General features: G+C 51.3%; 4 protein-coding genes across 4 annotated transcripts; all 4 read left to right on the top strand.

The window, feature by feature from the left end:
* Positions 1-67: 67 nt before the first annotated feature.
* Positions 68-3980, top strand: ACET3X_001753 (uncharacterized protein). Its single transcript, XM_069447079.1, has 2 exons — positions 68-2281; positions 2332-3980. Exons 1-2 carry the CDS (start codon positions 1714-1716, stop codon positions 3897-3899), a joined length of 2136 nt encoding a protein of 711 aa, XP_069311995.1. The 5' UTR covers positions 68-1713; the 3' UTR covers positions 3900-3980.
* Positions 3981-4630: 650 nt separating this feature from the next.
* On the top strand, positions 4631-5092 carry ACET3X_001752 (uncharacterized protein; the record flags this gene model as incomplete). Its single annotated transcript, XM_069447078.1, has 1 exon — positions 4631-5092. The coding sequence occupies one exon, from the start codon at positions 4631-4633 to the stop codon at positions 5090-5092; it is 462 nt and encodes a 153-aa protein (XP_069311994.1).
* Positions 5093-6915: 1823 nt separating this feature from the next.
* On the top strand, positions 6916-7976 carry ACET3X_001751 (uncharacterized protein; the record flags this gene model as incomplete). Its single annotated transcript, XM_069447077.1, has 4 exons — positions 6916-6930; positions 6978-7106; positions 7155-7507; positions 7559-7976. 4 exons carry the CDS (start codon positions 6916-6918, stop codon positions 7974-7976), a joined length of 915 nt encoding a protein of 304 aa, XP_069311993.1.
* Positions 7977-9398: 1422 nt separating this feature from the next.
* ACET3X_001750 (uncharacterized protein) lies at positions 9399-13678 on the top strand (the record flags this gene model as incomplete). The annotated part of the gene is made up of 6 exons (XM_069447076.1): positions 9399-9622; positions 9679-9836; positions 9961-9990; positions 10068-10220; positions 11649-11754; positions 11854-13678. 6 exons carry the CDS (start codon positions 9399-9401, stop codon positions 13676-13678), a joined length of 2496 nt encoding a protein of 831 aa, XP_069311992.1.
* Positions 13679-14946: the final 1268 nt, after the last annotated feature.

Raw genomic sequence — 14946 nt, 5'->3', positions numbered from 1 at the left:
AGAGCTTGCCGAGGGCGCACCTGCTTGTCAAGCCCTATCCATCCAATCACTCCGACACACCAAACAACGATGTGGGATAGGTTATTCCTCGCCTACAGCGTTTTCACCGGTCTCGCGCTATTCAGCGTCGCACAAGGCTACGCGCGCGGCTTGGGTTCGGACGAGAACACTCCATTTGGTAACCTGGGCATGGACGGCCTAAGATCCAAGCAGATATTTGGAGTATGGTTGGCCGGTGCACTTTTCTGGGCTATGACACGCACACAGAGGACTGAAAAAGAAAAGGCATCGATCTATGGCTTGCAGCATGGGCGACTGCATCTGCAGGTTCCTACCGCCATGTGGATGAACATGGGCTATTGGAGAGGACCTCCCGCTTCGAAGACATTGAGCGAAGCATGTCGCGACCTTTTGAAAGCTGTGCTTACCGAGGCTGGACTCTCAAACAGCCAAGGACAAACACAACGAAGAAGATTCTTGCTCGATCTAGGCTTCGGATGCGGAGATCAGACCGTCTATCTCATGAGCAAAGAACCTATACGGGCGTGCGATAAAGACTGGTGGGACGAACGAGAGCCATGTCCCGCACTTGGTCATTACATTGGGATCACAAAAGACGAAGTGCAGACGCGATTTGCGTCAGGGCGAGTTGGGGAGTTACAGCCTGACAGAGGCTCCACGATATCGCTCTTCTGCGCTGATGCGTCAAACCCAACATCATGGAATGAAAAATTGAAAACTTCGATACGGCAGGCAAGAGCGGGTTCGGATGAGCGATGGGTATTGGCATTGGACACAGCGTACCATTTTTCGCCGTCACGTTGGCCGATCATCAAATACGCCCACTCAGAACTCGAAGCCAACTATATGGGCTTCGACCTGTGCCTCTCTCCAACCGCGACATGGACCCAGAAGACTATGCTGCGCCTTCTCACTGCACTCATGGGCGCTCCTTGGGCAAACTTTAGCACGCCGCAGGAGTACCGCTCGAAGCTCGAGCACGTGGGATACAAGTCTGGGGCCATAACCATTACGGATATATCAGAGCATGTCTTCGCACCACTGGCAGCGTTTCTCACAGATCAAGACAGTAAACTCAAGATGTTGGGCCTCGGCATAGGACGCTTCGGTGTTGCGAAGAGCATGTTTAGCTGGTGGGGAAGGACCGGAGTCATGCGTGGCGTTATTGTGGTTGCGAAGAGATGAATCGCGTGCCGGAAACACCACACTCTAACCTTGCATGGCCTGACGACCGATCGGAGGCTTCGTATTCTGCCCGTGTTCTGCCCTACAAGGCTGACCATGTGGAAATAGCGAGGGTCTGCCAAGACTCACAAGCGGCCGACCTAGAGACTGTACGTTTGATTACGAGTTGCTGACTGACGCTACAGTCTGGTACGAGCAAGTCTACGAAATTTCTCATCGACATGTTAACAAAATTTTCCGCGTACCGACAACATGTTTGTTGTTCAAAGGATGCCTCACGAACCCCTGTGTGACGAGTGGAGATCAGATTTTCCCGTGCCGTTACCCGGTACGGCCCCCAGCATTAATACCAATTGTGTACCAATGGGGGAGCCAAGGCTGGGCACTCACGATAAGTGTGACTGTGCCACACACGTTGCTGTAGTGTATTAAACTTGTCGCATTGCCTGTACTGCGCAGAATGTAAGAATCGTCGGGTTCGTCATTGTCGAACCTACCACAGCAAACATGGAACACCGGGAATCGCACGAAATGCACAGTGTGAGGCAAGAGACAAGCCATCCGAACACAGTCGCTCCAAAAGTCCCGGAAACTACTCATGAGCCGACGTTCTTGTCCAGAGCGTCCTCCATGACTGCTCGCGAGCCAGTAGTCAGGCGTCTTCACACATCGCTGTGGCCGCTGGGCGTCTTCATCTTCTACGCCGCGCTCTCCGCCTTCACATGGGTCATTTTTTGTATTGCGAGCAAGCGACTGATTGGCAGCAAGCAGGATTATGAGAACCAAGAGGGCTACGGATATGAGCTGGATCCTATCTTGACTAAACACGAGAACGCCATCAGGGCAGCGCAGATCTTGCAAATAGTTGTCGCTCTAATAACTATTCCTATCACATCGGCAATATGTTCAATGGCTCTGGCTGCTTTCATTCAAATGGGTGGCGTACGGACGAAATTAAACCTTCGCCAGACCATGGCGCTCGCAGACCAAGGCTGGATCAGTCCACGCATATGGACCATGCATTCCAAAGTAGCAAGTTTACCATTGTACATCGCCTTCGGGTTGACGTTTGTCGGTATGTGTTACGCAGATATCAGTAAGGAGCCAGTGCTGATCCAAATATAGGCGCGGTCTTCCAGATCCTTCAAGGGGTCTTTGTTCGGGTCACTCCTACACAGATGGCATCTGAGGATTCCAAATACGGTACTTACGAAGTTCCTGATATGCCTGCTTATATCAACAGTGGAAAGACCCCGTATATGAACCCACTAGTCATTCGACTCCGTAGCATCCTGGAATCGGCTACGGAGGACCAATATGAACCCTTTCTCTGGAGAAGGCCGGACGATAATGGCATGTGTCGGAACCCAAGTCAATGCACTTACCAAGACTGGCGGAGGAGTTTCCAGACAATCTCCGATGCGGATTCAGACGTTTGGTTTACACCCTTGGCCTCGGACTTCAACACCGGAGTCTACAAGGACGCTCAGTACGTGCCGCGCATCAACACGACGGTTACATATACGAACATGACTGCTGCCGAATGGCCGAGCGAGTGCGTTCGTGACAAAGAAGGCGTGTTCTTTGCAGATTATCACGGACAATCCGAGATCTTTGACAACATTGTGACGGCTTGCATGCCTACAAACATTAGCGATACCCCCTGGCAAGCTACGCACAACCGGCAAGATATCACAGAAGACCTATATCTCAACATATCAACAATACACTCAGGACCTATTTCCCACTATAGAGTAACAGCCAAAACATCATTAGGTTACTTCGAGCTTCCGTCTGCCAAGAATGGAAATCGTGCCGGGCCCTTGCTCGACACCTGTTCTCTGCCAGCCCTGGACGATGATGCTCCGTATAGAGACAGTAGTTGGGACAACAACCTGGCACGTCGGGATAACAACGGCACATATGCTGGCAACATTACACAGAACATAGGAACCCACGTCGGCCCGCTGACCGCGCTTGGACTAGCTCTCTTTGGCGAAGGATCATTCATCGAGAAACGCATATCGAACCCATCCGCTTTCGTTCAAAATCGAGAGGAGGTATACTATCCCGAATACGATGCATGGTATGAGCCCTGGAGCTCGAATTGCGTCTCATTGATGCCTCTTCACTTTGCTTCCTCATACATGACGCCATGTCTCGACGACGCGGACCACAATGACGAAGACGATGTTCTCGGAGCAATGACTGAATTTCTCGCCATTTTTACGCAAGAGGAAACGGCTAGGGAAGCGTTTACTGTGGGCGCTTACCTCGCTAACAAGGAGTGGCTCGACCAAGCCAGAAAATACTCTCTATCTTATCAAGAAAAGCGGAGGGTGCTTGCCGACCAAGGCATCACGGTCAGCAGGACGAAAATAACCATGGTGGGGATCATCGTTGGCTCCATCTTCCTTGGTGTCCACCTCCTCGGACTCCTAGTGCTTGCTATCTACGCCGTGTACGGAAAGCCAATCATGCCATGGCTGGGTGGGGAGGCAATGGTTAAAGCTGGAACAGTCTTTGCGGATCTCTTGAGCGCGGCCGAGGGAGACCAACAGTGGAAGCAGACCATGGCTGCTTGCCCGGGATTCGTCGGGGATGAAAAGCCTGCAGATAGTGTGGGGAGGATCGCGTTCGGGGCCGTAGCAGGTTTGAGTCGGTTACGAGATAGGAAGTTTGAAGTTTTGTAGAGCTTATGTATATAGTGGATATAGATCTTTGCTATTGGCACGGAAGCGAGGATTTGCTAATGGCGATGTAATGTTAACCAGTATCGAATTGTTGCCTACATTACCGTGACCACACCTTATGTTCTATAGGACAATCAGTAGATGAAACTGTTCCGGATGAGGTGTCCTGTACTACCTTTGAACATAGGTTAACGCCTCGGTGGATCCTTTTAGACATCGTCTATCCTCTGATACGCTCACCTATATTCTCAAAGGCCAGCTGGACATAACATTGCGATAACGTCGGCACGGTGGACCTCTTCCTAAAATAGCGCAGATGTTATAGGATGAGTTACCTAAATCGTGCCCAAATTCACAGTATGGTTCACAAGCCACCCGCGAAGTCATCGTCTGTGCTTTCTTCGCTTCTTCGCAATAAAACATGGCCTCTCTGCTCCTTTCCTTCTAGCAGACAAAGTCTCAGTTCAAAGCCTAGCATTTGAACATCATCTCAGGATACCACCCCAACCAGCTTCAACCAGCTCCAAACAACTCTACCACAACCACTACAAGTACTACCACTACAAAGTACCATCATCACCACGAGTACTATACCATCATCAAAGTACTATCATCACAAGTACTGTACTATTATCAAAGTACCATCACCACAAGTACTATTGCAAGTACCATCACCACCACAAGTACTATTACAAAGTACCATCACCACAAGTACTACGCCTACTTTCAATATGGCTGCCACAACTCCAACTACTCCTCCTACCACCACCACCACTTCTGCGGCGCCTACCATCAAAATGGCTGCCACCAAACCGGCCTACGAGACCAAGGAGGACTTTGAAGAGTTCGGTCTGGCCCCCTACCTTACCACCACCACCAAGGCAGAAAGCTGCAGCATCTGTCTGAAAGACCTCGCTTGCGAGGACACAGGGGCTGCCCACAAGCCCCTGAGCAAAGCCGAGCGAAAGCTGCTCGACGATGAAGTAGATGCATGGTACCACATCTACGACATCAACCTACCTCGCGACCCTCATCACCATCACAACCCAGAGGAGCAGGTCGGAATAGAGCTGAAGACTTGCGGTCACATTTTCGGCAAGACTTGCATCGAGACGTGGCTCGAGGATAGCAACTCCTGCCCAATGTGCAGGAAAGTACTGTACCCCAAGCAGCCCAAGAATTACTGGTTTTGAGTTTTGGATATTGGTATCGTGCGAGAACCTCCTCGCTACGTTATGGAGTTTGGGTGCGTTTGGTTGCGAGTTTGTGAGGGCCTCCTGGCTGGATTGTTAAGGATTGTAATTTTGGATTTTGGGACTGTATGAGAACCTCCTCGCTACAGGATGGAGTTTGTGTGCGTTGGTTGGCGAGTCTGTGAGGACCTCCTGGCTGGGCTATCGGGTCTGTAGTTTTCTCTTTTGACGGTTGCGAGGGTCTTTACGCATGGTTTTCGCGTACGTGGTTTAGTTAGTTTCGAATGCATCACTTCCCGTTCGCTTGACCGTTCCCCTGAGTGCTCTGTTTCAAAGTTCGCTGTGATTGTACCAGCTAAGCCATGCACGTGATGTTCATTACTCACTCTTACTCCACCTTCTGCTGATATGATAGGCGTATATATTGCCCGAAATTTATCCTATGCCGATACTCAATATCACGAATGACGTCAATACCAGAGTTAGGCCGAAACAATAAGGCAGCAAATGGCCGGCAGATATTCTAGATATGGTTTTAGATGGTGTGATTCCAGAACGTCATTTTGGAAACTCTCCCGTCGCACGCGTGTGCATGCGGTATAACGTCGGAAATTTATTCGGAGGACGATCGGGCCGCCGCAGAATTAAAGAGAACAGCGTCCTCGAGGCGTTTTATGGCGTTGGTCGAGACCGCGGAGCTGTTGAGGTTTGAGGTCTAATTAACTTGCTCGGATGAACGCTGTTCCTGCGTGCTGCGGGAGTGCACGATCAGAGAAGGAAAGTTACAATCTTGTCGCTAGGCCAAGTCCGTGTTCTGGCTCATGATAGAAGCGCCACCTCGCTTCGGCTGGATCCTAGTCCTGGCGGCCACGCGACAAAGAACGGCCGACTCGGCGGCGGCTTGTTTCAGTTCGCGGTGTCGAGCCCGGGGACTGCGTGATCGATAGGGGATGCAAGTCATCGCCTCCGGGGTGTTCAGCTTCCACGCTTCGGCAACCCCGCATGTAATGATGCAGACGTATGCGCGGATCGCCCATAGCGTGCTCTTACCTATGGTCAACCGACCGCCTCGACGACAGTGAAACTACTATGCAAACCTACCAGAACATGGCAGAGACATGCTGGCTGGCTATATTGCTTTTCGCTTGTCATAGTACATTTTAGCTGTATCGGTTTCCGGATGAGCAAGCCCCCCATGGAAGGGTGCGTGTTGGTGTGCTGCCCTAAGGCCACTCGATTGGATCAGAAGTAAATGGTTAGCAAGGATGAATGCAGGCTGGCCGAATTCCGCGTCGGACCGCCTGATGTGCAACAAATCAGCGACGTGGAGCACGGCCCCCGCTACGCTCCCTAACTAACTCTTGACTCCCTCCCGAAGAGCCGTAAGCAGACATGTCGCATGGGCCGCACGGCTGAGGCACCCTAGGTGTCCCGCGAGATAGGCGTTGAAGACGGCGGACTCGACTAGCATAGCGCATGACAGCTCTGTGCTCTGGACCAGGCAACTGGGAGGATCGCCTTTTTGACTTTATCTACATACGTTCGCTCCGCTCGGGGCTTTTCTAATCCTGGTTCCAACCTCGCCCCCTCTCGACGACTCTGACGACTTTGACGTGCGCCCGGTATGTGGTGAAGTGAAGAAAAGGAGGACAACATCGATTATGGCGGGGAAGAACTCAGGTCGTTTCGATATCGTAAATGGCAAGCAACTTGCCTTGTTGATCGCGCCTACCATATGCTTTGTGGCTGCGGCAGCGGTGGTAGCGGCGAGATGGTACACAAGGAGCGTTCGAAGGGTCAACACCTTGGGTGAAGATGCGCTGATGCTGGCCGCTCTGGTAGGGCTGCAGACTCTCAGTTGCGGAGCGATGCTGACTCCTCACAGGCTATGAGCTTCGTCGTAGTTGCCCTAGTCTACGTGCTGGTGTTCTTGGGTGGAGAAGGCTTAACGAGCGATGAGATCAGGGCGGATCCGACCAAGAACTTTGACGTTGTGGAACGGTTTTGGCTGCGGGTATGTTCGGCTTGACGTCCATCGGAGTTTGGCTAACAAGCATTCAAGATGCAGTTCGCGCTTGACATATGTTGGGCTACATCCATTGCAACCGTGCAGTTGGGCTTCGCGAGATCCTACCTCCGGCTATACGAGAAGAGGGTGTTTGCCCGCACCGCTTGTTATGCGTCTATAGTGCTCATCGCGATCTGGTATATATGGTCGCTCGCGGGTTGGATCAGCATGTGCCATCCACCTGGAGAGTGTGAGCTGCAGAGCAAGAAGTCGTGCATCATCATCGGCTCGTTGCACGTCTTCTTCAACAGTATCATCCTCTTTGCTCCGTTGCCTGCCGTGGCAGCAGCAGAACTGTCGGGGAAGAAGAAGCTGTGGGTGATGGTCTTGTTTCTCCTCGGATGCTTGTAAGTGAAGCCTGCCACTCGACCCGAACACCCCTTGCTGACACCGCGCAGCTGTACCATCCTAGCTGTCCTCCGCATCGACTGTGCGATTGATGTGTTCGGCAACGTCGACGAAGACCCGATTGGTGCGTCATGGTGGCGCGTCTGTTTCTCCCCAATCGAAGTTGCCGTCGGCATTGTCTGCTGCTGCGTCCCTAATGTCAGGTCCCTACCAACCTGGCGCCGCACTCCTCCGCTCCCCAGCGACGAAAGTATTGGTCTCCGGCGGATGAAATTCCGCACAGCAAGCAACGGTTCGTCAACATCGAATCTCAACGCACCACCTTCGCAATGGATGCCGCAGAGCGCAAAGCCCCAAGCGGCCACCTTCATTACGCTGAGCAGCGAAACGGATCCTGCCGAGAGATTGAGTTCATTGGGAGCGAACGAGATCAAAGTAACAAAGGAGTACAATCTCGACCGATTATAATTATGTAACTAGGGCAAAGAATTGACTCAGCTGTAACTTGGAGCGATACCAAAGTTCGCGACGTTGATGCACGAAGTAAGCGTATCGTACACGAGCTCAAATAACGGAAGACGCCATCACAAGGCTTAGGAGAGGAGAGAAGAGTGTCGCGGGGGTACGCAGTCGATTGTTGGACGTCTACGCAGAGTCACGCTCGAGCGCGAAGACGTTCCTGTGACGTCACTGCCGTCCTCGGGACGCGATCCTTCGCCCACCTGGGCACACCTCCCTAGTCGCAGACACCAGCCTCATCCGGATTCCGGACACGAACACCCAGGCCCCTAAGCCAAACCCCCGCCTCGGTACACTGCAGCACTATACCTATCAAGCTAATACGGTGTTCTTCGCCGGATTCGCAACTTGGTGCTGGTTGAAAAGACTGGATGAGAAAGAGTTATCGGGAGGCATAAATGCCTTCTGGAAATGCGACTGTTCGGTGGCGAAGTAGTGAACTTTCCGGTGGAAATGACACAAAGATTTTCGATGCCGCATGGCAGAACCACGAGCATTGTGAGAGCGACATTTACGATGAGGTTGGATCTGGGCAGGTTTACAAGAGTTCGAAGGGCATACGAAGAGTTGGATCGCGCAGGGCGTATAAGAAAGGGGGTTGCAAAGAATACTCGACGTGCAGATGCCATGTGAGCACACGCATTGTGGGCCCACAGCAACTGCTAACATAGCAGGTACAAGCTTAGAAAACATGCATGTGCATGATACAAATGGACCTGAATCAAGCAAGTCACATTGCTACGCTACCAAAACTACCTGGTCTTATTTGCGTCTTCTTCGAGTCAACATGGCGACCACCTACAGCTGCTAGACTTTGCGGCAATCCATGTGTCAAATCACCCAACCCTTAGCATGACCAATATCACAGTAGCGGACCAGTGCCCCTGGAGAGGACAGTGGCGTTTGTATAACACACAAATGAGCATACAAGAATGGACGCATTTTCGCGCATGTCGCTCGTAGCAACCAGCACAAAGTTTTTAACGGCGTTATCTGGGCGCGTCTTCGCAACGTTGAGAATGAGGGCATTTGCGCGACTTTGCTTGGCGCTTCTTCCTAACGAAAGCGGGCTTACGCAAAAAGCACGCAACTGACCCATCACTACGGTAGTAGACCCATCCATATCACTGTATATCTCTCTATCATAGGCGGAAAGAAGAGTCGCGACCCGAAGTGCTTCCATTCCGGTCCTTGCCAGACTCGCGACGCAGATGAGCACCTGAGACAACTACAGGTGAGCTGACATTGCTCTAGTGCAATCCGCCCTGTCGGAGCTCATCTCTCGAATGATAAAAGAGTCCTGATTGCACGCCTCCATGTTTCGCAGCGGGGATAGGAGAAATTTGATCACCATTTGCTGTATCACTCATCATGCACCGCAACCCCTACCTGATCTTCCTTGGCGCCACATTGTTTGATCTAATCTTAGCTATCGTACTTCTCTCGCTCTTTGCAACTATATATCCCGGTCGTTTCCGAACCCCGCTTTGGCAAGAAGGCGGCACCAAAGGCTGGAACTCTGATCCTCATCAACGTGTGTATGACTATGCGAATTATCGCAAGTCACCGCCGATACCCTTGATATGGGATGAAAGGTCTGTTCATATTTCCCGCGTACAATAGTAAAACAAGATTCTGATACCCCAGGCAGCTGCACTTTATGCAACCTATGCATAGCAATCGTAACCCTGTTCGTCTGGCTCGTTCGCTTCTCGATCATGTCTTTTAGCAAGCAGGTTCTCGACTTCTACACGACGATCTCGATAAATGCACTATACGACGTCTTACTTGCAGGACTCTGGATATACAGTGCGTGTCTCCAAGATTTGGGCGACTTTTCAGATCCGAAACATATCAGTCTACGGCCCTGGTATCTGGAGCGTGGGTGTGCGGAGGCATCGCCATCAAATCGACATGGCTGCGAGCTTATGAGATGTTCATACGGGCTATCTGTGTTTGCTGCGTAAGTCGACCATGCTGTCTTATGAAACGCACAAGACCTTTCCCTCGACTACCTTGCTAACACTGTATCTTTTGCAGATTCTGGTTCTGCCTTCGGTTTTCATCAACCTGCTTTTACCGCACATATCTACTCGGCCGAAAGCACGAGCTCGAATCTAGGAGAAGCATGTGTATTGATCTTCCCTGATGTGCACAATCTCAGTCACATTGCTCGGTTTGTTGGCACATTCGGTACATGAAGATTGTCTATAACTGGCACCTTATCATCCTCACGCTTGCTACCAGCCATGTTTCCTCCAAACTCAGTCTGCCACGAGCAATCGTCTCATGTACCTGCTCTACAAAAACTGTGTTCAACAGTACGCGCATGCGAAATGTTGCGGTTGCGCCGAAACACTACTATATACATACTTCGTTCACTATCGTCCATGCTGGAAAGGCATTTGTGACGCACAAGCTCTAGAGCTGGTATCTGGTCTCTCAAGTCAAGAATACCTTACGACACAGCATTATGGTTCAACTAAGCGAAGTTCGAGATGACTACCGATGGTGTCATTAAGGCCCCGTCAAGAATGCCGTCGAGAATGCATGTTGCTGATAGCAACCTTGGTGTTATGTTTTTGACTTGTGGCCAACAACAACGCTCTGATTTGGGGAGTGTCGAAGCAATTCTGGTGATAGGACAAGAGAGGAAACGCACAATGCTCTGTGACCTGGAGAGGGTTTGCGTCGGACCGGCCGGTCCGTCCGAAGTGGGGCCAGCTGATCCCGTCAACGCCTGCCCGACCTTTCTTGCCCTCCTTATCTTCCTCACATCAGGCCTAGAATGATTCAAAACTGCAGTATAAACCCTGTTATGAGGCTTTACCATATACGTAACGTTCAGAGGAAAATTGAAGCTCTTGCTGGGATGCGGCCGCCCCCGAACCAGCGACCACCACAGAGGACGACACAACACCGCAAAGCTTCCACTATCGAGCAAGTTATCAATCTTTACGATTCTCCGCATGGACCATTCTGATACCTATACTATCTACTGTTCTCATCATGGAACCGCGCCAAAAGTTCATGTTCCTTCACAAGGCTCGAACAAATGGCACGTCAGCAACTATATTTGCAGCACTGCGAGGAGCGCGGTTCATGATATCATCGGTGCTTGTTGACAACATGAAAGGCCTGTGAAGTATTTAGGGTTCATCTGTGGAATGATGACTCTATCGCGATAGCTTGTACCTGGCAAGCCAAAACGTTTGTAGATATTGAATGCTTTAAGAGACAACATACTCCAGGACGCATATTTGGAGCAATTTATGGCAGCAGTGCCATATTTGTACTATCCACTCGTACTGAGGAGGAAATGGGACTTACCAAATAGGTGTGGGTTCTCATGGAGCGCAGTGAAAGATTCTCGACGAAACGCCGAGAAGGCCAGTCACCTTCACCTTCACCTTCACCTTCACCGTCGCCGTCACCGTCACCTGCTCCGTCACCTAGCAGAACCTTTGCTGCTGCCTTGTATCGCAAAGTCTGTGCGCTCGCAATAGAGCTAGGCTTCGCGTCCGTTTGCGTTCCTATAACTCCAGCGGGGCTCTTACTCCCATCTACCTCGCAAGCCAACTTCTGCACACCCACAACACGCTCTTGCTCCCACAACATCAGCGACCGTTAAGCAGTCCCCGTATTTGTTCGATCTACAAGATCTCGAGCTTCCACACCAACACCCTACGTCCGCCATTTGTGCAGCGCAACGACCCAGCGTTAAGAGGTAAGTTCTTCCTTTCACTTCGACGTCATAAGCCCCGCGTTGTCTCGCACAATTGCTTTGTTCTGTCTTTGTTACCATAATCTAACACATCCACGGTAGAACTTTCAACACACGATCACACAGCCAACCCCCGCCAAGAAACGCCATGAGTGTCATTTCTCCGGACGAGCGCAAGAAGTTTGCAGCTACGATCCTAAAACTCCTCAACGAGTGTCGCGATAAGGTTCCCAATGACTGTCCTGAGCCGACACTGATCCTTCTTCCACTCTCGACTATCCGCACTTATGTCAGGAATGTCGAGAATCCCATACGGGACAGTCATGTAACGGATCTAGATGGCTATATCCAAACGATGTCAGCTGTCGTTGCTAGAATCGAGGAAATCCGCGATAACCTTCCGACTGAATGGCAAGACTTCTCGAATTGGCTGCGCGAATGCACTAGTTACCCAGAGGGCACTAGACCTCACGTTTCCACTGCTCAACCGCCCCCAAAGGTTATCTTCGGCAACTCCAGTGCTGGAGCGAAGACGACAGACAAGTCCTTCTCGTTCAACGTACCTGTCAAGCCCACAGAGAAGGCCTCGACCGGAAGTCCGCCTGCTTCATCGTCACCTCCTAGCTCAACGACCAGGGACGTCTCTCCTCTCCAGCTCAGCTTGCCGTCGCCTGCGTCTTCCCTGAAGTCTATTCCAGAGAAGACTGGCCCCGCGGTAGCATCCGCCAACGACGACAAGCTGGAGACGATCCTGAGGCTCCTGCAGGAGGAGAAGACTGCGAGAATCGAGGCCGAAGCCAAGATGGCTGACGCTGAGATCAAACAGAAGCAGTCGCACGACGAAGTTCTCCAGCGAATCGCGAGTCTCGAGAAGAACCACGTTTCTCTGAAGACAATAACCGACAAGCAGAAGGAGCTCGACGAGCGTGCAGATTCCCTCTCCAAGCGCGAGGAAGCAGTCAAGACACTTCAAGCTAAGCTTGAAGCGGACATTTCGAGGCAGGCGGCTACAGACAAGGCCTTGGTCGCCAAATCCGAGGAGGTAGAGAAGGTCTTCGTCCAGATGCAGGCGAAGCTTGATCGTATGGAGAAGGAGGCTGGAGCAAGGCTGGCAAAGACGAAGACTCCTGTCACGTCAGTTAAGAAGCAGAAAGAGCTCATGAAGCCTGCAATCCTTGTATCTCCCCCCGACTCCAACGACAAAGTCTCCTCCAAAGCCGACAAGGTCGCTGGAAAGAAGCGCAAGTCTGTGAGCCGGATCATCAAGGTCCTCGAGGAGGCTTTTCCTGCCCAGAAGGCAGTCATTGTCTTCAGCGAGCTCAAGCGCAAGATTCTTCGCGTTTCCAAGGTCGGAAAAGCCCAGCGCAAGGACTTCGAGGCTCAGATCGACAAGGCGCTGACACTGTACGGGACGCCAGCATCGAAGCGCGAGCAGCATACCACCATGCTAATCGACTTGATCAACTTCAACGATGCCATCGGCCGTAACGATGACGGACCGTATCAGCCTCTCAACGCCACCATCAGGGATGCAGCTATCGAATTCGCCAACGACGGACTTTCGAATTGGCTCTTCCGCTCCAACAGGTGGTTGGACTTTGCCAAGGTCTCTTCACAGCACAAGAGAATGCAGGCCATCGATACCATCGCAAGCCTGGGAACATCTCTCTTTGACATGGATTGGGAGTTGAGTTCTGCTGGACAGCCAGACGAGTTTGACGATGAGATTTCCGCAACTCCGACTGAAATCCTCAAGAAGTACCACGGGATATTCAGCGAGTACGGCTCGGCTCTACGCTGTTTCCTGGGCGCGATATCCACGTCATCTCCCATGTATGGGCTGGTGGAGGCATACGGGCAGCGCGAAGGGGCCATTACTCACGACAGCTGGCGCAAGGCGGTTCGCAAGTTCGGTGTCAGGTTTTGATCAAGTCACGATCTCTACAACCTGGATACGACCCGTCTCACACGATACATGACACACACCACACACCACACGACTTACGACACTCACCGCACATTACATGAAAAGACGGAGCATCATATGCATGTCTTAGATCACAGCAATCACACTCCACAGCGTTCCGGACCATGACGGGGATGACACACGCGGTGAGACGGAGCATCACATGCACGTCTCAACCAAGTATACCCCCAACGAAACAACAACACACCCACTGAGATGGAGCATCGTATGCAATTCTGGACCCTCATCACGATACAAATAGAACGAAACAAAAGGTACTGCTGCCTGAGAGAGCAAACAAAAAAAAGAAATGTTGTATTGAGAGACGTGCTCATATGCATGTTTCAATTCACACATTCAAAACGTACAGGAAGAAAAGAGAAGGGAAAAGGAAAATCGGGTATCGCTGCCTTGATGAGCGAACGTGATGAGGGAAGGAAGAGTTGGTGATGGGGCATGGTTGGACGATAGACGCGTTGCCGGAGTGAGTCAGTGATGAGATTCCATAGGTAGTGTGAATGTATCTAGAGATGGTGATATCCGGCCTGCAGAATACGATGAATACTTTAAACCTTGGTATCAGAGATTGTGATGTCCCTGACGCAATATCACTAACAAACAACACCATCACCGCAGCAGACAAGCGACAAGTCCATGTGCAAACTTAAGAACACGTTGAAGTAACTCTATATGGTATCTGCCCTTCCAGGTCCGAATTTCATTCCAGTCCCCGTCATTACATCAATCGCGTCGGCATTGAAAGGTTAACATGAAAGGAAAAGAGGGGGGGGGGGGGGGGGGGGGGGTATTAGGTGCTGCAGCCGAGAGTATGACACTCAACAAGACACTAAACTACGTTGCGGTGATGAACAACAAGACGACGAAAAAGCAATCGCTGCATATATGGGTATATCCTCATCCCATCCCGCTGGAAAAAACATGTGTGCATACGTAAGGAAAAGATGAACAAGGAGAAAGAGCTGACAAAGCTGCAGGTTGGGTAATATCAATCTCCGTTGAGGTGACGTGTAGCTCGCTTCATCTGAGGGTGCAGGGCGAGACGGTGACACCAGGACCCAGAGACGAATGGCGAGGTTCGGAGTCACCTTTTGCGGTGCTTTATTGGTTGTTTGTTTGTTTCAAAGGAGGGTGGCGTGCGAAGAACCGGACCGGCCGGGTGCAGGAAATTGGGTGTTATTATGCGCGGGGAAATGCGCGGTCAGAGAGGA

The sequence above is a fragment of the Alternaria dauci genome, chromosome 1, assembly GCF_042100115.1.
Source record: "Alternaria dauci strain A2016 chromosome 1, whole genome shotgun sequence".
Classification (NCBI taxonomy): Eukaryota; Fungi; Ascomycota; class Dothideomycetes; order Pleosporales; family Pleosporaceae; genus Alternaria; species Alternaria dauci.
Note: the sequence above shows the minus strand (reverse complement) of the source record. Positions and strands in the feature narration are given on the sequence as shown.

Bases quoted from the DNA above. Each gene is read 5' to 3' on its own strand.
- ACET3X_001753 (XM_069447079.1), top strand. From the start codon at position 1,714: ATGGAACACCGGGAATCGCACGAAATGCACAGTGTGAGGCAAGAGACA. The intron at 2,282-2,331 runs GTATGTGTTACG...ATCCAAATATAG, and splicing joins CTTCGGGTTGACGTTTGTCG to GCGCGGTCTTCCAGATCCTT.